General features: G+C 46.0%; 1 protein-coding gene across 4 annotated transcripts; it reads right to left on the bottom strand.

Moving 5' to 3' along the window:
* Nucleotides 1-56: 56 nt before the first annotated feature.
* iars2 (isoleucyl-tRNA synthetase 2, mitochondrial) lies at nucleotides 57-21,923 on the bottom strand. Of its 4 annotated transcripts, none has more exons than XM_083923694.1 (24): nucleotides 21,552-21,923; nucleotides 20,635-20,757; nucleotides 19,217-19,370; nucleotides 18,991-19,139; nucleotides 18,101-18,150; nucleotides 17,640-17,746; nucleotides 17,422-17,512; nucleotides 16,049-16,164; nucleotides 15,558-15,727; nucleotides 15,339-15,429; nucleotides 15,032-15,183; nucleotides 14,560-14,720; nucleotides 14,270-14,372; nucleotides 13,763-13,856; nucleotides 11,104-11,184; nucleotides 8,720-8,828; nucleotides 8,117-8,219; nucleotides 7,734-7,856; nucleotides 7,503-7,634; nucleotides 7,170-7,276; nucleotides 5,638-5,783; nucleotides 5,348-5,538; nucleotides 2,547-2,691; nucleotides 57-1,684 (listed from the first exon to the last, which is right to left on the bottom strand). In XM_083923694.1, the coding sequence occupies exons 1-24, from the start codon at nucleotides 21,804-21,806 to the stop codon at nucleotides 1,539-1,541; spliced, it is 3,099 nt and encodes a 1,032-aa protein (XP_083779820.1). In that variant the 5' UTR covers nucleotides 21,807-21,923; the 3' UTR covers nucleotides 57-1,538. The 4 variants fall into 4 exon arrangements, with proteins under 4 accessions (XP_083779820.1, XP_083779821.1, XP_083779822.1 ...); XM_083923695.1 differs by having other exon boundaries at nucleotides 17,422-17,509; XM_083923696.1 differs by lacking the exon at nucleotides 11,104-11,184.
* Nucleotides 21,924-22,303: the final 380 nt, after the last annotated feature.

Raw genomic sequence — 22,303 nt, 5'->3', positions numbered from 1 at the left:
CAGAAGACTAGAAAGACACTTTATAAGAACAAGTCCATTTACTTTAGAGATAAAACTCCATTTATTTATAAGTTAGATACATTCTTTTCATACACCTTCAGCTTAGGATGGGAGGGTTTACAGGGAAGAGGATTTATTATACCAAGGTAAATGTTTACAAGAACGTTCCCACACCCGATACAAACGCTTTACCGTCGTCACACAGTGACACTCGTAATTCCTCTGCCACGTATTTACACATTTGGAAAAACTCTGATCCCTTCTAGCCTGAAAGAAGAAGTCAACATTAGGGGTGTGATGACGCTGGATCGATGCATCCGTCTGATACTCGACGATCCAATATATAATATGTAATACTGATGATTTATTCCAGAAAAGCACGTAAACGTTGCGGTTTGTGGCATTAATCTGAGTTAATGATAGATGGTATTATGTTTAGAAAAGTCCCACACAGCTTTCACTGAAGGACCGAAACATCTCGCCAGATCTCGGGGGTCAGGGGGCGTGTTGTTGCCGGAAGACGCGCAGTGGGTGTCGGCACGGGTAAAGTAAAGACGACTCGCCTGTAGCTTGAAGCGACGAGAGACAGAACAGTTCGTGTTTGTAACTTTCCCGACTGCGAAGCAAAGATGAAACAACCCGGACACTACGATGACCGTGCTCTGACAAACCAGTGGCTCATTGTTGTGAACCTGGACACTGAGACGCAGATGGAGACGCTCACGCAGAGGGATAACCGTGTCTGCAGCCGACGACATTTACGTGTTTTACTGGAATAAATCATCAGCGGGCTCCTTCCCTTTACATCCGTCCAATAATCGACGATCCGACATCATCGACGCAGACTGGAAACATCGTTATATCTTTAGGATGCGCCTTTATTTTGAAATTCCTGCTTAATGTTTGTTTTTCACAATGTCTGGAAGAGCTCAGGGATAAAATTGTCAAATCATATTTAACTTTATATTTGTGAGTTGATATTAATGTAACTGTTTAACGGGCAGATCGTATCCTCTCTCATCCGTTACACGCCCCTGAACTCAACCCAAATTGCATCGTGGCGCACTTTGACGTCAGCTCGGATCACGTTGATAGAATATCAGATCGTGATCAAACTTGTGATTCACACCCCTAGTCGATATCTTCAGTTTCCAACTTTAAACACAGTAAACAATCGTGCTCATGCTGCAGCAGACTGTTACGAGATCAAACCAAGTCACCGCAGCCCACAAACATTTTGGTTTTAGAGTTCACACCTGCTGCATGTGTGTGTGTAAGTGTGTGTGACGCAGTGAAGCCTGAAGCACATTTAGTGACCGTACGCTTTATGTGCCATTAAGTCCGTCTTTCCTGTTGCTGCCCTGTGTCAGGCTGCAGCAGCTGATCTGGAGTCTGTTTTAAATCTCTCTGCTGATGTCGACGGGCGTTGTAAAAAACCTGGCCTCTGTTCAGACTCCGTGCAAAGCTTCACCTAAACCAGGTAAACGGAAAACAGCCAAGGGGGTGTTTGCGGGTCGTCACGGTGACAGGCCACACCGTCACTGAGCCTGTGAGACGATGGTCTGGCAGCGTGGGCACAGGCAGTCTGCTGAATCTGCAGTGTAGCGGCGACACCGCGGGCACCGGGCAGCAGAGGTCGGCACCGCTGCTATACTGTACGCGCTGTCCTCCCGGATCACACCACCTGTCAGGACACATGCACACACACAACATGCACACACACATGTCATCCCTGCTTTTCACATTTCGTCCACAATGGTATGAACCTTTGTCCGAGTCCGACCACGTCCGGCTCTCTTTGGGTTACCTGGCTTCACTGAGCCCAACACTAGTGATCCTGGAGAACCGGTACCATAGAGATGCTCATCACTTGGCTCAGTTATCACTTTCAGACAGTGTGTTCGTGTGGAGGAGGAAGGGTCAATTACAAGCATCAGCAGTACAACATGTCTTAAAGGGATACTTCAGATTATTTAAAGTGTGTTTGAGTGAAGTACTTTTCCATAATCAGTGTGTAACCAACTGGAGATGCACCGATCCGATACCGATCAGATATTGACTAATTAGCTGTATCTTTTGTATTATTATCATACGCAGCAATACAGTTCCAGTGATCTAGTCACTTCGATTCTATGTTTGCAACAGCAGTTAGGGTTTTATATTACATTTGAAAATATCTGTTTGCAGTAGACTTCACACACTTCTGATGCCTTCACTCACGTGGACAGGTTTACGCTTCATTCATTCAACAGCAGGATCGGATCAGTATCAGGTATTGGCCGATACGCTCAGCCCAGGTATCGTATTGGATCGGTGCATCTCTATTACCAACAGTAGATGGCGGTCTGCACCCCCCAGTTTGGAGAAGCAGACAGGGGGACATGTATGGAAGCTTAGCAATGTGCTGCTGTGGACGGGGGCAGCAGCTAAATGTGTTTTAGCCAATTCAAAAAATTTCACAGACAAGGGTCTATTAACACTTCTCCAGTCCTGGTTGGTTAACTTCTGCATTGTTACATCACTAGCATGGCGTTGATGTTCCTTACCCTCCAGGTTGATGAGGAAGCTGCCGTGGCTCAGCAGGGCATCTGAGGGCAGGTCGCGGGGTAGCACGCTGACCAGGTTGACCCGCGCCACCATCATCAGCTCAGCCAGCTGGGAGGACGTGGAGCTGGGTTCTTCTTGGAGGGACTGGGGGTGAAGTGGAGGAGGATATGAGTTAGTGTTTATACTGTCCCTTTAAATAAAAACACTTAGAATAAACATCACATAATGTCATTAAGTTGGGATTTCAAACATGGGACAGGTCATGGAGAGGCAGGGTTCAGTTTTTATGCTCCACAAATCTGGAACAAACTCCCAGAAAACTGCAGATCTGCTGAAACTCTCAGTTCTTTTAAATCTAAGACTTCTGTAACTGCACTGTAACTTCTGCAACTGTCATAATCTTTTATGTTTTAAAAATGACCTTTTATGTGTTCTAAATATTTTATATGTTTTAATTGACCTTTTCTATGCTTTGTGTTATTCCTCCCAATGCTTTTAATGTTTAATGTAAATCCCTTTAAACTTGCCCTGCCTTATACATAAAACGAAGCACCGACAATGTAGTTAGTGAACCTGGAGTTTGTTAAACTTAACTACTGATGATTTATTCCAGCAAAACACGTAAACGTTGTGGTTTGTGGCATTAATCTAAGTTAATAATAGATGCTAAAATGTTTAGAAAAGTCCCACACTGCTTTCCCTGCAGCACCGCAACATCTCGCGAGATCTCAGGGTCAGGGGGCGTGTGTTGTTGCCGGAAGACGCGCAGTGAGTGCCGGCACGGATGAAGACGACTCGCCTGCAGCTTGAAGCGACGAGAGACGGAACAGTTCGTGTTTGTAACTTTCCCGACTGCGAAACAAAGATGAAACAACACGGACACTACGATCACCGTGCTCTGACAAACCAGTGGCTCACGCAGAGGGAGAACCGGGTCTGCAGCCGACGACATTTACGTGTTTTGCCGGGATAAACCATCAATGGCTGGTACCGGGGCCAGTTGGTAAGTCTTTTAACACACTCCGTGTTCACCTATTATGTTGTCAGTGCTTCGGTTAATGTGTCAGGACTCTTATCATGCTACTGCAGAGGTTTGGTGTTATTTTGAGCCGTGTTAGTGGTTAAAAAAAGACGCTTTAATGCGTTCAACTCACCGCCTAATCAGTGTTAGCTGTTAGCGACTCAGTTATTAAATATCAGGTAATAGTTCGTACACGAAAAAAATGTCCCGGTGGCTTATTTGATGACCCACTTTGCCTAAAAAGACCCGGGGATGATTTTACTTTAAAGAGTTGGGCAAACCGTTCAAATAGCTAGTTTAAAGTGCACGATAAACAGCTGAAATAGCTAGCTTAAAGTGTACGATAAACAGTTGAAATAGCTAGCTTAAAGTGTACGATAAACAGTTGAAATAGCTAGCTTAAAGTGTACGATAAACAGTTGAAATGGCTAGCTTAGAGTGTATGATAAACAGTTGAAATAGCTTAAAGTATACTATAAACAGTGGAAATAGCTAGCTTAAAATATACTATAAACAGTTGAAATAGCTAGCTTAAAGTGTATGATAAACAGTTGAAATAGCTAGCTTAAAGTGTACGATAAACAGTTGAAATAGCTAGCTTAAAGTATACTATAAACAGTTGAAATAGCTAGCTTAAAGTACATGATAAACAGTTGAAATAGCTAGCTTAAGGTACACAATAAACAGTTGAAATAGCTAGCTTAAAATACACGATAAACAGTTGAAATAGCTAGCTTAAAGTACACTAGAAACAGGTGAAATAGCTAGCTTAAAGTACACAATAAACAGTTGAAATAGCTAGCTTAAAGTACACAATAAACAGTTGAAATAGCTAGCTTAAAGTACACAATAAACAGTTGAAATAGCTAGCTTAAAGTACACTAGAAACAGGTGAAATAGCTAGCTTAAAGTACACTAGAAACAGGTGAAATAGCTAGCTTAAAGTACACAATAAACAGTTGAAATAGCTAGCTTAAAGTACACTAGAAACAGGTGAAATAGCTAGCTTAAAGTGTGATAAACAGTTGAAATAGCTTAAAGTATGATGAACAGTTGAAATAGCTAGCTTAAAATATTGGATGGTAAGCTTAGAAAGCTTAAAGTTTTAGATTAATAGTTGAAATAGTGTAAATAGCTAAAAATAACATTTATTGATAAACAGTTGAAAACCGTTAGCTAATGCTAAAATGGCTGAAACATCCAACTTCACAAGTACTTTAAGTAGTAGTAATGTTAGTACATTTTATCATAGTTATTTAATAATTATACGTGTGTGTGTGTGTGTGTGTGTGTGTGTGTGTGTGTGTGTGTGTGTGTGTGTGTGTGTGTGTGTGTGTGTGTGTGTGTGTGTGTGTGTGTGTGTGTGTGTGTGTGTGTGTGTGTGTGTGTGTGTGTGTGTATGTAAGTAAAAAACTATAATATGTCCAAAAATGCATAAATCAATCATAGGATAGCTTGTCTAAAGCAGTCATGGTGTACTTTCTCCAAAAAAATGTCATGTAATATGTCCCAAAAACATAAATAAATAACTTTCACCTGTTCCAAATGCACGTAACTCTATTGGAGTTTTACATGTGTTTGACTCTAGTGCTCTGAAGTGATGAAGTATGATGGACGTGGATGATCTCAGGCCTGGCCATAACTATATCTGTATAAAACAATCCCTAATACTTAAATCCTTAAATGTGGTCATTTAAATCAGGGCCCACTGCCTCCGCATTTCTACATGCATAGTCATTTTCGGCCTCTGGAGACGCTTGCTAACAACATTTGATTTACCTCCATGAGTTCAAACAGCAAACACGGTTCAATGGCGATCGTGAGGTCGTACTGCGCTGCGTTTTTGCCTGGGATGGACGACAGGAAGGAGTCCCTGATGGCGCAGGCCCCTTCCACCGCCTCCTCCAATCCTGGACGCCTCCACACCGAACTGCTTTTGATCCAACCGCTCTTAAATAAGGTCTCCCCCTCTGCAGAGACGATCACAGTTTACGAATTACTCTCAGTTAGTAAGCAAACACAACAGAAATACTCCATTAGCCCCACAACTCAGACCAACAGACACACACCGTCGTGTCCTGGTGCGTGGAGGTAGACCTCTTCGGCCAGATGAGGGAGGATGGGAGCGATGGATCGGGTCACGCCGTCCAGAACTTCCTCTAAAACGGTCTGACACGATCTTCTGCCCAGCGAGTCCTCGGGGTCACAGTACAACCTGAGTGAAAGAGGCAGGGCACCTGTTCAGAGTGCACGTAACTGGGTTTGAATAACACCCACACGTCTCCCTGTCAAAGCGTGTTTTTACGCAAACTTCTTCTGAGTTATGGAGGTTCTGGCATCAAAGAAAGTCATCGTTTGATCTGCATTTCTTTTTTTGTGGAAATTCCCAGTCAGTGTCTTTCATTGAGAGCGACCGTTCTTGTGTTTCGCAAGTAGAAAAATCGATTATCTGTGTGGTTGTGTCAAAATCAAAATTTAATTTGGTTCTATTGTTTGCAGGGAAACATTACAAGGGGTTTTGATTCAGTATCGTTTATCATGTTAGACTGCACTTTATATACAGGTATGTTACAGGTGTGTGTGTGTCTCTCTCTCATATACATATAAATAATCAGTGTATTTGTTTTGCGACCTGCAGTTTTTTTTACAGACCATTTAATGCAGAAAACCACGATGCAGCAATTGATTGATACTGAACGTACAATACTACTTTTAGATATTTTCTTATTTAAATGGTCAACAATTGACTGAACATCCTTATGTTCAACTATTTCTTTTATTTTTATTTATTCTTTAATTTCTCTGTGTTCCTTTCTAGAACTTCTTGGCAGTGTAATAATAATAACATATTATGTCATCTGTAATAATGTTATTTATTTAAGGGAGCAGCCTTCTGAGTACCTTTGTAGAGACATATCGGTTTACAATCCACATCGAAAAGGTCTATTTATTAATTTTAATACATTTTATTTTATTATTTTAGTTCACTATTTTGGCTGCCATTTGGATAATCAGTGTTTGATCAGTGTTTGCCTCAAATCTGGTCGGGACCCACTCTGAACCTCCTAGGGGTCAATTAAATCCGTGTGTTGTGGATTTTGATTTGTTTAAACAATAGAAATTCATCCTCAGCCAGGGCGTCTACACCTAAAAAACGTTTCTGTGTGGAAAATCACTGTCTTCTTAAATCATTTAATCATTACAATTACTGTTGACTTATCACAAATGCTCTTTACGTGTTTCTTAGTTCAAAGTTGATTAACCTTTAAATGGTTAATGACCAGTTTATGAATAATGCACGTGCTATTGTTCGCCTTGAACAAAACAAAGCCTAGTTCGGCATAATTCATGTTTACTTGACCAGTAATTAACTTCTAATTTGCAGTTTAAAAAGTCTCTGTGGTTCTAGTGGGGACTGCGCTTATGGTGCAGGAATAGATGGAGCGAGGGACAGACAGATGTGTGATGGCACAAGGGGGGCAAGTACCCTAAAGCACGGGGCACGGTACGGACGGACAGAGGGAGTGCGCCCTTAAAGAAACAGTAAAGCCACAAGCGCAGCTACAACCATTGTGGTTTTCGTGTTGCGGCAAGACTTTACCTGTCTTTGATGATGCTGAAGTAAAAGCTGGAGAGCTCTCGGCTGATGAAGGCTTGCAGGACACGGATGGCCCTGCCGGCATCGAACTCACTGTAGGCGTCTGTCACCTGCACACACACACACACACACACACACACACACACACACACACACACACACACACACACACACACACACACACACACACACACACACACACACACACACACACACACACACACACACACACACACACACACACACACACTTCAGTGGCTTTCACAGGCTCCCTCGTTTGACTCTGCAGCTGGTACCGTTTGGACCGGGGTGAACCGGTTACACACATTAACGCACCTTAATGCTGTACTCGCGGAGATTGTGCAGCATGTACTGGTCGATGTAGTGCATCTCTTTGGGGTCCACAGCCTGTACGCGCGGGTCAAAGCCCTGCAGGTTGCCGAGCAGGAACTTCAGAGTGTTCCTCAACTGGTAGAGAAATAGAAATAGAGACGGAGTGTGAAAGCAGTGAGAATCATTCCTAGAAAATAACCAGTCACTTGAACCGTGGCCGTACTGCACTGGTACCTTGTTGATGCTGTCTCTTGCTGAGTTGAGCGCGGAGGGTCCAATCTGAACCTCAGAGAAGATGTTCGACTCTGCCACCCACCAGCGCAGCACATCCGCCCCGTAGGCTGGCGTACTGGGGTCCTGAAAAAGACAGCACTCGTTTCTAGACTTAGTATCTAAGGTGCGGGGTGCACACTGTGCAACCGTCCCGTGCTTTGGGTACTTGTCCCCCCCCATCCATACTTTCAGGCCTAACATCCATACCTTCAGGCCTAACATCCATACCTTCAGGCCCAAAATTGTTCAAAAATCATGTTATTAGTGATTTCGTAGTTTCTGTACTGAGGCTTTGCGGGGCAGTATTTGTTGGGGACATTTCACCCGCTCTCCTCTGACCGTACCTTCCCTCCATTAATGACTACATCAGGGTCCACCACGTTTCCCACAGACTTGGACATCTTCTCTCCTTTCTCACTGACAGCAAAGCCGTGGACCACCAGAGACCTGCACACACACACACACGCACACGCACACATACACGGTAATAAAGATACTGTATACTGAAGATTTTGAATTTTTAAAATGGCTAGAAGGGTCATTTTTAACCATTTAGTGGTAAAGCATATTTTTGTAAACACAAAAAACATTTGTTTTAAAAAGGTCCCATATTATGCTCATAGGTCAGGTTCATTCTTGTATTTTGGGTTTTTACGAGAATATATTTTCATGCGTTAACGTTAAAAAACACCTTTTTCCCTTCTGTCTGAATATAAACCTGTATTCACCCTCTGTCTGAACCGTTTTAGCGCCTGTCTCTTTAAGAGTCCCTCCTGAAAAAGCTCAGTGTGCCCTGATTGGTCAGTGTTTCTGGGTCTTCTGCGTCTCTGTACCCCCAATTCCTTGGCAATAAACCGGATTCTGATTCTGAGTTGAATGTATTTTTCTCTATACATGAGGTAGACACGTCCACAGCTCACGCCGCAGCAGGTGAACGAGGCACTCACTTGTAAGGGGCCTTGTTCCTGATGGCTACGCTGGTGAGCAGAGACGACTGAAACCAGCCTCCAATCTGGTCTTTCCCTTCCACGTATGCATCTGCTCTGGAGTCGGACTCTGGAGGAGGAGGAGGAGGAGGAGTGGACGAGGGCGGGTTGCAGAGAACACAGGGGTAAATCAGTTATTTCTAGTATTATTTGTAGTATAGTATAGTTAGTGTTTATGAAGACTGTCCCAGAGGAGAGAAAAGTCTAGCAGAGACGAGGGAGACCAGCCAGTGTTAGTGGAGAGACGCTTTCTCATGTGTGTGCAGTGACCGCACTTTTCTAATACGGTTACAGACGTCTGACAGACAGGGCACAGAGAACTTTCAGCCTCGTCCGTCTCTACCCTGAATCTATCCAGAGACACAAGAGGCGGCAAAGAAGCGCAGAGTTTGGGACATTCCTGGAAAAAGAAACAAACTGCAACAGAGAGAAAGAGAGGAGGATGAAAGGGAGGGGCTGAGATTCATGCTGTCAGAGTCCCACGGCAATGCCAACTGTGCCGTCAAGAGTATTAATGAATTTAGCCGTTACATGACCTTCCTAACTTAGGGAAACGTTAGGTTAGGAATCCTACATTAGGACGCCACAGACTCTGTCCAAACTTCAAAACACCTGCTCATAATGGCAGCAGCTGTGTTGTTGGGTCTGTATGGAAATGACAGTAATATGGAAAACAACATGAACGCTGCAACATCATTTAAAGGCTTCTTAAACCCTACGATGACTATTTAAAGCAGGGATGTCAAAGTCAAGTACATCAGAGGGCCAAAAAAACAAATTTGCTACAAGCCGAGGGCCGGACTGGTTCAATGTTTATTAAAACACATTAAAATGTTGCATTTAACCTGTTGAACCAAGACCTAACACAGTGTACTGTATTTTATTTAATGATTAAATGAATAATCCAATATTTTTGTACGGCTCTGTCAGGAATTGGGTTGAAAGTTGACATCTGCCCTGAATGCTGATGAATAATGAACCCACTTGCGGCGCTGCAGTGAGTTTGTGGGCTACCGTTGCATTGTGGGTAATGTAGTTTTGGTGCGTGAAAAACACCAGCAGGCGGCTGTGGCGTGCGGGCCGGTTCTAATACTAATCAAATATCATCCCGGGGGCCAAGATCATTCAATTGCGGGCCGGATCTGACCCGCGGGCCTCGACTTTGACACCCATGATTTAATGTGTTAATCGGTATAAAGTGGCTGCTGTAATTATATAGCGGATTATTTTAATTGATTCTTTAGTGAATTCATGATAATTAAAATGCACTTTGTGTTATTAATCTTATTTACGCCTCATTTTAACTAATTAATCTTGTTTACACTTCATTTGAATGTGGTCCTGGGCCAATACTTGACATGATTAGTACCTCCCACGTCTCACATCTCACTTTAAACACCTGTCTTTTTTTGTCCGTGCTTGTTAGTGATAAGTGAGAGCTGTTGATATCTGCCTGTGTCCGTCTTGAGTAGCTTAGCGGTACATTCTCAACACAGATTCATGACGTGACGAGAGCCCACTGAAGATTTACAGGTGTTGTTAGAAAGTTCAGGTGAGATCTGAGATAAGATAGGACGCAGTTTAGAAATGCTTCTGAAATAAGAAGATACTGAGGAGGAGCAGTCAGGATGCACGCAACAGACGTCTTAAAGGTTGAATATGTAGAATCTTTTGTAAAAGCTAGATTTAAAAATATATATTTAGTCTGAATTTATATATGTTTTTAATTTTGACGGGTTTGACAATGACTTTCTGTCCCAGTAGCGTTGGGCGTTGATGGTTGCCAGGGTTGACTGTTGTTGGGTGCAGCTACTGTAGGCTGGCACTGGGTGAAATGGTTCTTTGTCCCAGCAGCTGAGTGAGCGGAGACGGGCAACAACCAGAGTCAATATAGGCCGAGCATTCACTCCATGGACTGAGAGAAAGGAGAGGAACGCCATTCAAACGCACGCCCACATGGCTACGCTTCTCCTTGATGCTAACATCACTTTCATCTGCACTTAGCTGGAACGGCTAACGCTAACGGCTAACGCTAACTGTCAGTCAAACTCCTCTAATCCTTGTTTTGATGCTGTGATTTTCTGGAGGGGACGGGTTCAAACAGGCTCAAACAGACTCCGGTCTCCTGAGGCAACTGGGCCGGGTCTGACCAACCTGGCAACCCCACTGCTGGACTTCTTTTTTGTTGTTGCGACTACGATCTTTGGACACTAGATGGCAGTGTTCTGCTCATTCTCCATATTCAACCTTTAGCTAACATTGGTATTGGAAGAAAGTGACAACAGGAGTAAGCACAGAGAGGACAGAGGCAGTCGTGTCGGCCAGTAGGTGGAGGATCAAATAACCTGGGACCAGAGGTTTGCGGAGCGGAGCGGGGAGCCAGCTGAGACGTGACTCAGGCTCCTCAGTGTCTCCCTCCGTCTCCTCTGGAAAGGACAACACAACCAAACAGCCACATTTAACAGGTCCAGTTAGCAACTCATCCGGTCTTGTACTCTCATTCCCTTCATTTAGGGACGCACTCATTTATCTGTTGAACATCGGAATAGTCATCGTGTTTACTGCCATCGGCCGTGCGGCAAATACGACGATGTTCACTGATTGCAATTTATCTGCTCTGTTGAATCTATTCTGAACTGGTTAAATGTTTCCTTAAAAGGGTAGAAAGGCTTTTGAAGCAGTTATCGTTCAGTAAATTCATATTTTTCATAGAAAGTTCTGTTAAAGCTTGTTTGCATGAGTGGATGTGTGCTTATTTAAAGATGGTGTGATGAAGGGCTGACTGACTTTCCTTTGTTTCCGTGGTCCAAAAGAGGAGATTGAGAACAACAAAAACATCAGAGTCTGCATCAGCAATGGGACAAATTCTTATTTTAACCATCGGTGCATTCCTTATCTTCATCTAAGTCATTTTCAGAAACCGCTAACATGCACTAGTGTCTAGGAAATTCCACCTAAACAGGGAAACACAAGTGAATTTTCCACAGTTTGCGTCAGAGTTTAAAAGGCTACGAGACAAACTGACAGGAACAGTTTCTTTGTTGCTGTAGATTTTAAAACACAGTTTTTCTTCCTGCACTGGCACACTGCAGGTATGCAGGGTTCCCACGCCTTCTTTCAAGGACTTTCCAATTCCCTCAAATTCAAGGACCAACATTGCATAGTTTGAGACGGTGATCAGAGTTAATTAGTGTTCAAACACTGAGAATATTTATGTTACATTAAAAAATAACAAAAGAACTTAAACTTCTATTCTTGCACAAAATAAAAATGACATATTTTTGTCTATTTTCAAAAACGTTCTTGATTTTGTTCCCCCTCAAATTCACAAAGGTTCAAGGGTTTGGAGCACCTGTGAGGACCTGTGAGGACCTGTGAGGACCTGTGAGGACCCGTGGGGACCTGTGAGGACCCGTGGGGACCTGTGAGGACCTGTGGGGACCTGTGGGGACCTGTGAGGACCTGTGGGGACCTGTGAGGACCTGTGGGGACCTGTGAGGACCTGTGGGGATCTGTGAGGACCAGTTGGGACCTGTGAGGACCCGTGGGGACCTGTGAGGACCCATGGGGACCTGTGAGGACCTGTGAGGACCCGTGGGGACCTGTAAGGACCTGTGGGGACCTGTGAGGACCCGTGGGGACCTGTGGGGACCTGTGGAGACCTTGTGTGCGGTTTTACTGCCAGATTAGGTGAAGGTGGATCTCTGGATCAGTGATACACATGTGTTCACTGATGTTACCGTGTGCTGTTGTTCGAGTGCTGAGGCCGCACTTCCCTCTAATCCGCGTTTGTGCTCAGCAACCCGCTGCTTACAACACACTCTGTAAAGCGCCTTAATTAGCAGCCTGTCTAAGGAGCTTTTCTCCACACTAAACTAATGAAAGGAGAGTTGATTAAAGGCCTTTTGAAAGCCGGCGCTCATCGAATTAACTGCTGCTGCTCTGAGTGCAACGTAGATGACTGTCCAAGTGTGAAGGAGCAACAATACCGTATCAGTGTACAATATCAACTAGGAAACTAAGAAAGCATATTGTTTTTATATTAGTAATCATCAGGCACCTCTCCGGGAACCATCACCTTATCGTGGTGGAGAGGTTTGTGTGAACCTGAGGGCTGTGTTGTCTGGAGCCTAGTGCTCCTGGTAGGGTCTCCCATGGCAAAGTGGTCTCAGGCGAGGTGGATTGTTACTCCAGGTCGGGAATGAGTCCTTACCCCAAGTGAAGGAGTTCAAGGACCTCGGGATCATGTTCACGAGTGAGGGGACGATGGAGCGTGAGTTTGGCCGGAGAATCGGAGCAGCGGGGGCGGAGCTGCAGTCGCTCTACCGCACCGTTGTGATGAAAAGAGAGCTGAGGAAGGCAAAGCTCTGGGTCTACCGCTCAGTCCTGGTTCCTACCCTCACCTGTGGTCATGAAAGCTGGGTCAGGACCCAAAGAACCAGGTCATGGGTACAAGCGGCCGAAATGTGTTTCCTCAGGAGGGGGTCTGGAGTCTCCCTTAGAGAGAGGGGGAGAAGTTCAGCATCCGTGAGGAACTTGGAGTAAAGCCGCTGCTCCTTTGTGTTGAAAGGAGCCAGTTGAGGTGGTTCAGGATCATCTGGTAAGGATGAACCCTGGGCGCCTCCCTAGGGAGGTGTTCCAGGCACGTCCAGCTGGGAGGAGGCCTCGGGGAAGACCCAGGACCAGGTGGAGAGATTAGATCTCCACACTGGCCTGGGAACGCCTCAGGATCCCCCAGTTAGAGCTGGTTAATGTGGCCCTGGAAAGGGAAGTTTGGGGTCCCCTGCTAAAGCTGCTGCCCCCGAGACCTGACCCCGGATAAGAGGCTGAAGATGAGATCATCAGGCAATGCATTTTTCAACAATCGCATCTTCTCTGACAGAAAACATCATCAGCGATATAGGAAAGTAAAACTTGTATCAGTGTTAGGGTTCATTAAATGAACTCTATTTGTCTGTTTGTGCTTCGTATGATCTGTTGAGTCAGATGAAATGTCAGGTTTACCTTCTAGTACAGCGGCCCATGAAGCTCCGCTGTCAAACCAGATGTCCAAGACGTCTTCTCCGCGGACGTAGTCAGTCACTGCACCTGCTTTACTCTGAGAGAGTGAATATATATATATATATATATATTTTTTTATATATATAGTATTTTCTCATGTTATCAGAACTAATATATGAATATTTCACATCAGATTTAATGAAAATCTTGAGTTAATATGTGATTGTTATTGTTCATTTAGACGACATGATTGTTTATCACAATATATCGATAAATGATTTTATCATGAATCCATTAAATAATAAAAGATCATATTGAATTATAACCCTGCCCTACTTTGACCTCATTAAAGTCAAACAGCTCTAAGTGATCAGTGTCTGTACTCGTGCTAAAAAGCATTAATAATTATAATATTCATCATATTAGAGAAGGACCAGCATCATCTGAGGCCGGTTCAAACCCACAGCTCGGCCGTGACTTAACTTCACCCTCGCGTTGACACTCACTCACCTTTTTGAGCACCTTCTCTGGCAGCAACGTCTCGATGGGAAGCTCCCACCAACAGTTGCTGCCCTTTTCTTTAAAGAGCTCTGCGACATGGGACACGGTGTGCCTGAAGAGACGGGGAGATGTAAGTGAAGAAACAATAATAAACTCTATTTATACCGCACTTTTCACAACAAAGTTACAAAAGTAACTCTGCAATAGCTCTAAAAATGTGTGTGCACGTAGTGTTTGTGTGTTTGTCCAAGCATGTGGCCCGACCCGTTTGTCTGCACGCGTGTTGTGTGTCCGCTCACTTGTTGATGAGAGCCTCTCCCGTCTCTCTGTGGTAGAACACTGGGATGGGGACGCCCCAGCTACGCTGTCTGGAGATGCACCAGTACGTCCGTCTGTCCAGCATGGACAACAGGCTGGCCCTCGCCGACTCTGGCAAAACACGCACCTTCTGCAGCGCCTCCTGAACACACACACACACACACACACACACACACACACACACACACACACACACACACACACACACACACACACACACACACACACACACACACACACACACACACACACACACACACACACACACACACACACACACACACACACACACACACACACACACACACAGGTTTCTATTACATTGAAACACAAACCACGTCCCTTCCTGGAAGAGCACAATGCATCACTTTAGTGCAGCGGGCACAGACGAAACATGTTCCCCGCACATTAAAACGGCGCTGAACAAAAACCAGTGTGAGCCTGTTCTCATACCATGGCCTTGTCTTTAAGTGACGCCGTGTTGATGAACCACTGTTTACTGGGCCTGATGACGACGGGCTGCTTCGTCCTCCAGTCATACGGGTAACTGTGGACGCACTGCTCCTCCTTTACCAGAGCCCCGCACTCCTTCAGCATGGAGATCACTAACACACACACACACACACACGCCGAGCAGCCGATCCACAAACACAAACGTGAAAGAGGACAAAACACACATATGAACAACACGTGGGGTCACACGTCCACATGGGCCACGTCAGTGCCTCTAAGTGTCCCCTGTTCATAGATTTTGCTGTACCTTTGTCCGTGCCTTCCCTCATCACAGACAGATTCTGTAGCTCGGGGCCGGCCAGTTCAGTGAACCTCCCGTCCTCGTCCACCATACACTCCTGTGGCGGGAGAAAAACATCCTTGTTAAACGACTAATTCACCAATTATCACAATTGTCGTCCCGCTTGGCAAGAACAACAACTCGTCTAGTTTCACGAAAGGTCGACATTTTAAAGACAGAACGTACCACGGACAGTTTAAACTGTGAAGCCACACTGTAATCGTCCATGCCATGAGCTGGCGCTGTGTGGACCAATCCTGTTCCCTTTGCCATGGTCACGTGATTGGCCGGCAAGAGCGGCACTTCCTTGTCGGGAATGGTGGGATGTTTGCAGATCCCGCCCTCGAGCTGGGCGCCTTAGAACAGAACGGGGAGGGGACAGGAGCGTGGTTATGTTTGCAACTGACAAGACAGGCGTGTGTGTCCGTGTGTGTGTGTGTGTGTGTGCGTGTGTGCGCCTGTGTGCCTGTGTGTTAGTGTGTGTGTGTGTGTGTGTGGGGACTTTCAATATAAAAGGAATTACTTAACGCGTTTCCTTAAGGTTTATTTAAGAAGTGAGGACACTGTAACAACCAGGCCAGCCGTTGGCACTCTAGTTTCCCTTTTATAAACAAAGTATACAGCGTGTGTGTGTGTGTGTGTGTGTGTGTGTTAGTGTGCGTGTGTGTGAGCACTACCTGTAAAAGTGCCTACACTCTCCAGCTCTGTGCCCAGCAGCGCTGCCGTGCTGGGCACCCGTTCAGTGGCCACCAGCAGCAGCTGAGCGTGGTCCGCCCTCTTCACCACAGAGTACCTGCAAACAGAGCACAAGGCCCTCGCTGAAGCCTTCACTGCACGTCACACGCACCACATCACGTTTATACCACAGACGCGATCTGTAGTGTCGGTCCATTCATACTTTTTACCACTGGCTTTTTAAGAATGAGGATTTCATTATCATGAATGATGACAGCAAACGTTCATGTTTCAGGGACAACAGTAAACAACACTGATGTAAAGGATTATCGCTCGTTTTCGAGACTTAGACTTTTCTCTATCAATCCCTTTGGGATGAGTCCCGCAGGGAAATTGGATTTACCGCAGCTTACAAAACACTTGTATAGAAAATAAGGAGGTATAGAAAAAATACAGTATAAGATAAACAAACTCTTACGCTAAATATATGTGAAGTAGAGATAAGAATACAAGTTAAATACAATTAAACGGAAATGAAATAAAATACGTGAAGTGTAGAGAACGGCAAAGAGGATAAATGGAGATAACATATAGGACTGTTTGTTGACATTGTGTTATTCAGTTGATAAAAGACATTAGCAGAAATTAGCAGTTAAATGAAATGATTGCCCTCAAGTTTCTTCCTCTTGAATGATGATAAATTGAATCTTTTTGGTTTTCGTCTGGTGGTTGGACAGAACTAGACATTTGAAGGTGATCTGTGTCGTTAACGTCTGATGTTTAGAGAATAAAGGATTAAATCAAACAATCTGAAAAATATCCAGCAGCTGAAAATCATTTAGTTGAGTTCCAGCTGCACAGAGGAGCTGATGAAGCCGATGAAAAGGAGACAAAGGACACCTGAAGCACGTGAATGTTTAGCTAAGCCAAGGTACAGCTTAGGTTAACGAGAGCTGCAGTGGCCGCAAGTTCGACTCCGACATGTCGCCCCCTCTCTCTCTCCCATTTCCTGTCACTCTCCATCTATACCAGGGGTGTCAAACTGATCCAGTAAAGGGCCGTGTGGCTGCAGGTTTTCATTCCAACCAATCAAAAACACACCTGGTCCAACAAATCAACTGTGTGAAGACAGTTCAGGTGATTGAGTAAGTCGAGTCAGGTGTGGCTGGAATGAAAACCTGCAGCCACACGGCCCTTTACTGGATCACTTTGACACCCCTGATCTATACCATCCCAATAAAGGCATGAAAAAAGCCAAAAAGATGCTTTAAAAAAACTAAAATAGATGAATGAGAGCTGATCCTCGTCCGTAGAGAGTCTGAGATGTTCTAAAATGGCCTCTGTATAAATGTCGTTCTGCGGTGTTGGTACTCACTGGGTGTTGGGCATGTAGCAGACGGCCTGGTTGGCAGGAATGGTCCAGGGCTGGGTGGTCCACACCAGCACAGAGATGCTTTCCAAACCTGCTGAGGCACACAAACCGCACACACACACGCACCCGTTTACTGTTAGGAGATTTCTCATCCAGTCAGAGGTAGAATATATTTAACGACCTGAATTAACTGTGTGTTAGTGTGTGTGCATGCATGCTACCTTTGGAGGCTATCTCCGGTGGCACAGTGCTGAGGGGGAATGTGGCGTAGATGGATCTGCTCACGTGCTCGGGGTTGTACTCCAGCTCTGCCTCCGCCAGGGCCGTTCTACAGGGGCACGGAGACGGGGCGCAGAGTGTGTGAGGGAACAGGCTGGATCTGGGTTATGTTTGCTAACATCAGCTCTCGCACACACACACAAGTTACAATTGTTTTGAAAAATCTCACAAGTCTCTAACTCAAAAGTCTCTAACTCTTAAGTCTCTTAAGTCTCGAGGCGTTTATTTTCTGTCAAGTTGTAATTCATCCAAACAGTGACTCGACTTGACTTGACTCGACACAAGTCCAAGTCACCAAATCTCAAGGCCCCGTCTCATCTCATGTCATGTGTTGATCTTGAATAGATTAAAAATATCGATGCCTTTGTGCAGCAACCTCTGCAGAAGCATACAAACTCCGTACCTCGAAGAAGGAGACCAGAAGACCGGCTTGTAGTCCTGGTAGATGAGCCCCTGGAGAACAAACAAGACCTTTATTAAATATATATATTAGATTATCAGGAGAGAAACTAATTATACCTGATTATATACAACCACTGAGAGACAGACTTCAGTTTCAGCCCCTGTGCTGCGCTTACTACACATTTACACTGTTGCAATAACTACTAATGTGTTTAGGTTAGCAGTTATTGAGCCTTTCAGGGCGCACTCACACTGTCCTTCCGCACCGTGCCCCGTGCTTTAGGGTCCTTGTCCCCCCCCTCCAGGCCCGTTTGTACTCACACTACCTGGGCCTCGGAGAATGCTTCTTGCTGCCTATACGTCATCACGCCGTAACACGTCACACGCATTGATGACGTCATGGCGATGCGTGGCTTTGTTTCCAGATCTTTCCGTAGACCTCTGAGTTTTTGTGCGTCTTGTCGACTGTTTTTGAATCTTTTCATCGACCAAATCTGCAGTAAACACTCCACCTCCGCATCACACCAACGTGAACCTTTCACCGCCATTGTTTGAAATGTCCGCGCATGGTCCCTCCTTCTTTTTTCTACGTCCCAACAGGCGCACAGGAAATGACCTCAGAACCGCCGTAGGCCTCGTGCTCGTACACGTGCGCACGCTCGTGCTAGTACACGTGCAAACGCGCTTTACTAAAGCCCACCTCTCCCAAACGGTCCGTGGACGGCCAGCTGGCCGCAGTTATGTGCAGAGGGGGCGCACTCACACTGGTCAAACGCACTAGGCTTGACCCGAAAAAACGGTTTTGGCCCGGTGCAGAAGGACAGTGTGAGTGCGCCTCAGTCTGACAGAGCCCGTGCCAAACATGTTTCTAAATAGCACATTCTTGCTCACCTTGCCGTGCATCTCTTGAAAGACCTTCAGCTGAGCCGCCTCATAGGCCCCGTCGTACGTGTAGTAGCACTGGTCCCAGTCAGCCATCACCCCCCAGCGCTGGAACGCAGCTTTCTGACGAGCTATGGCGCCCTCCGCGAACTCCCGCGCTGGATGAGATGAAAACGTTACCGCAGCTGCAAATCTAATCACAGTCACATTCATCCAGATCTGTGTCCCTTTTTACCTTTCTGTCGGATCTGGAGGGGGCTGAGGCCGCTGGTCCCCAACTCCCCGAGAGCCTTCAGTTCGATGGGCAGGCCGTGGCAGTCCCACCCCGGGATGTAGTGGACCTGCCGCCCCCTCAGCATCTCAAAACGGTTACGGATATCTTTCAGGATCTGGACCGAACAAGGTACGTTATTCTGACAGTGTTGGAGCGATCATCACCATCAGAGAGCGTAGAACTTCTACAATAGTCAGGGAGGCAAAGTCGCAGAAAGGGGTTGAACCGGACATCGTCCGCCGTAACAGACAGGACCTATATACATGCAGTTAATGGAGAGATGTCAGAGCGAGGGGGCTGCCAATGGATTGGCGCCCTGAGCAGTTGGGGGCTCGGTGCCTTGCTCAGCAGCACCTCCGCAGTGCCCAGGAGATAAAATGGCACCTCTCCAGCCACCAGTCCACACTCCAGTCATGGTCCACACAGGGACTCAAATCTGCGACCCAGCCGAGTCACCTATGGACTGAGCTACTGCCGCCCACAAAACAAATTGTGGTTATTTTAGTGAATGCATCCTTTAATTTTCATGCAGAAAAATGAGGTGTTTCTCACTTTTTTCCAATATTTTCATCTTTACTTCATCGGTAAAAACTATTCACACAACGTTCTGACGTCATCTCATCTCTTCTTCATCCTCTTATCCGGGGTCGGGGGGGAAGCAGCTCCAGCAGGGGACCCCAAACTTCCCTTTCCCGGGCCACATTAACCAGCTCTAACTGGGGGATCCTGAGGCGTTCCCAGGCCAGTGTGGAGATCTAATCTCTCCACCTGGTCCTGGGTCTTCCCCGAGGCCTCCTCCCAGCTGGACGTGCCTGGAACACCTCCCTAGGGAGGCGCCCAGGGTTCATCCTTACCAGATGATCCTGAACCACCTCAACTGGCTCCTTTCAACGCAAAGGAGCAGCGGCTCTACTCCGAGTTCCTCACGGATGCTGAACTTCTCCCCCTCTCTCTAAGGGAGACTCCAGCCCCCCTCCTGAGGAAACACATTTCACACGCTTGTACCCGCAACCTTGTTCTTTGGGTCCTGACCCAGCTTTCATGACCACAGGTGAGGGTAGGAACCAGGACTGAGCGGTAGATCCAGAGCTTTGCCTTCCTCAGCTCTCTTTTTCGTGAAAATAATGGATGCATACACTAAAATGGCTGCGCAGACCCTCCAATTATTGGCTCTTATGGTCAAAGTTAACAGAAAAAACACAAAGATTTTGGCAGACCATGTCAGGTTCAACCCATTTTATTGAGCGTTTGAGACTTTGGCGTCCCGACTACAATGGTACTGGCAGTCAAATAATAAGTCTATAATGACTATTATTTGTTCTAATCCACCAAATAATAGGAAATAACTGAAAATGACAAGCATGCTGTCGGCTGATCACCTTATTGAGTGCGTGTCCCACATGAGGGTCTCCGTTGGCGTACGGGGGTCCGTCATGGAGGCAGAACTCCTTCTTGGCCTTCCTCTCTCTTTGCCACGAGTACAAATCTGCAAATCCACACTCCTGAAGAAGTACAGTATTCATAATTTACACATGTTCACGTAGTTTACACAACTTGGTTAGGAGACTTATCAGTAAATCGTGCATAAAGTCGTCACATACACCGGGAGGAAAGGAAGATGGTGAGAGGAAGTGAGGGGGAGTAGACGTTACCCACCCGAGACCCTTAAAATGGTGATTTACTAATATACAACTTAAGAAAGCAGTGATATGTTGGTAGTTTAAACAAGAAAGGTTCATTCATTCATCTTCATCTGGAGCCGATCCCAGCTGACATCGGGCGTGAGGCGGGGTCCACCCTGGACAGGACGCCAGTCTATCACAGGACACATAGAGACGAACAGAGACAGACAACCATTCACACCTACGGGTGATTTAGAGTCATCAATGAACCGAACACCTGCACGTCTTTGGACTGTGGGAGGAAACCGGAGAACCCGGAGAAAACCCACGCAGACACGGGGACAACATGCAAACTCCACACAGAAGGGCCCCAGCCGGGATTCGAACCAGGAACCCTCTCTCTATGAGGCGACAGCGCTAACCACCACACTCCATGTGCAGTACTTTTTTGAATGATATGGTGAGCCTCTACCAAGTGATTTATGGTGGCATGGTATGAGCTGCAAAAATATATATTTTTGCCCCCCCCCCCCCCCCGCCCCTAATCCCTGACATCGGATCTGCGCCCCTGCTTCTGACTCATGTCGACCTGAAGACTGACCCTTAAACTACAATGTGCCCAGATGTCAACAAGCAGGGGACACTAACTTAACTCTACTTCCTGTTTCATGTACCTGCTGTATCTGGAGCTCTCGGTCCAGCAGCTTCTGTCCGGTCAGTTTCACGGGGAACTCAGTCCGGGGAAGGAGCACCGTGCCCCGGTACAGCCCCTGAGCAGAGCCGGCCTCCTCTCCTGAGCTGACACCTTGACAGCGGGTGGAGCTGAAGGAGAGAGCTCGGCGGAGGAGGAGGAGGCCGCCTGCCCGGTGTGACCTCCGTCCCCATCCCGCTAACGCTTGGCTCAGGGCCGGGACCCGGCACAGCAGCATGGAGAGAGAGGCGAGGCACTCCGGGACCGAGGAGAACCACAGAACCGGGAAACTATCGGGTCGTGTCGGGGTTAGGACCACGTAGTTACCGCGGTGTTATATTCCGCCTTTCGAGAAATCCTGTTTCTTCCGGAAGAAATTAAAGCGCGGACAAGTACGGAAACACGGCTGGGTCAATATGCGTCCGTTTCTGATTGAATCGCGTTTTACGTCTGTATGGAAATATGCATTAAAGGTGATAATAATGAGAATATTGTTGTGTTTAGGCTTTTCCATGAGGGTGCTGACACTAATGGATGTTACCTAAAATATGGATATTACGTAAAATATAGTAATATCCGGTTTCAGTTGTTTTACTTTGAAAGTGTAACCGGAAGTGCACTTATATCAGGTTCAAACCAATCATTTAATCAAGTTTTTTTTTAAATTTATCTCATCTCATCTCATCTTCAGCCTCTTATCCGGGGTCGGGTCTCGGGCGCAGCAGCTCCAGCAGG

Source organism: Echiichthys vipera, assembly GCF_963691815.1.
Source record: "Echiichthys vipera genome assembly, chromosome: 12".
Classification (NCBI taxonomy): domain Eukaryota; kingdom Metazoa; phylum Chordata; class Actinopteri; order Perciformes; family Trachinidae; genus Echiichthys; species Echiichthys vipera.
Note: the sequence above shows the minus strand (reverse complement) of the source record. Positions and strands in the feature narration are given on the sequence as shown.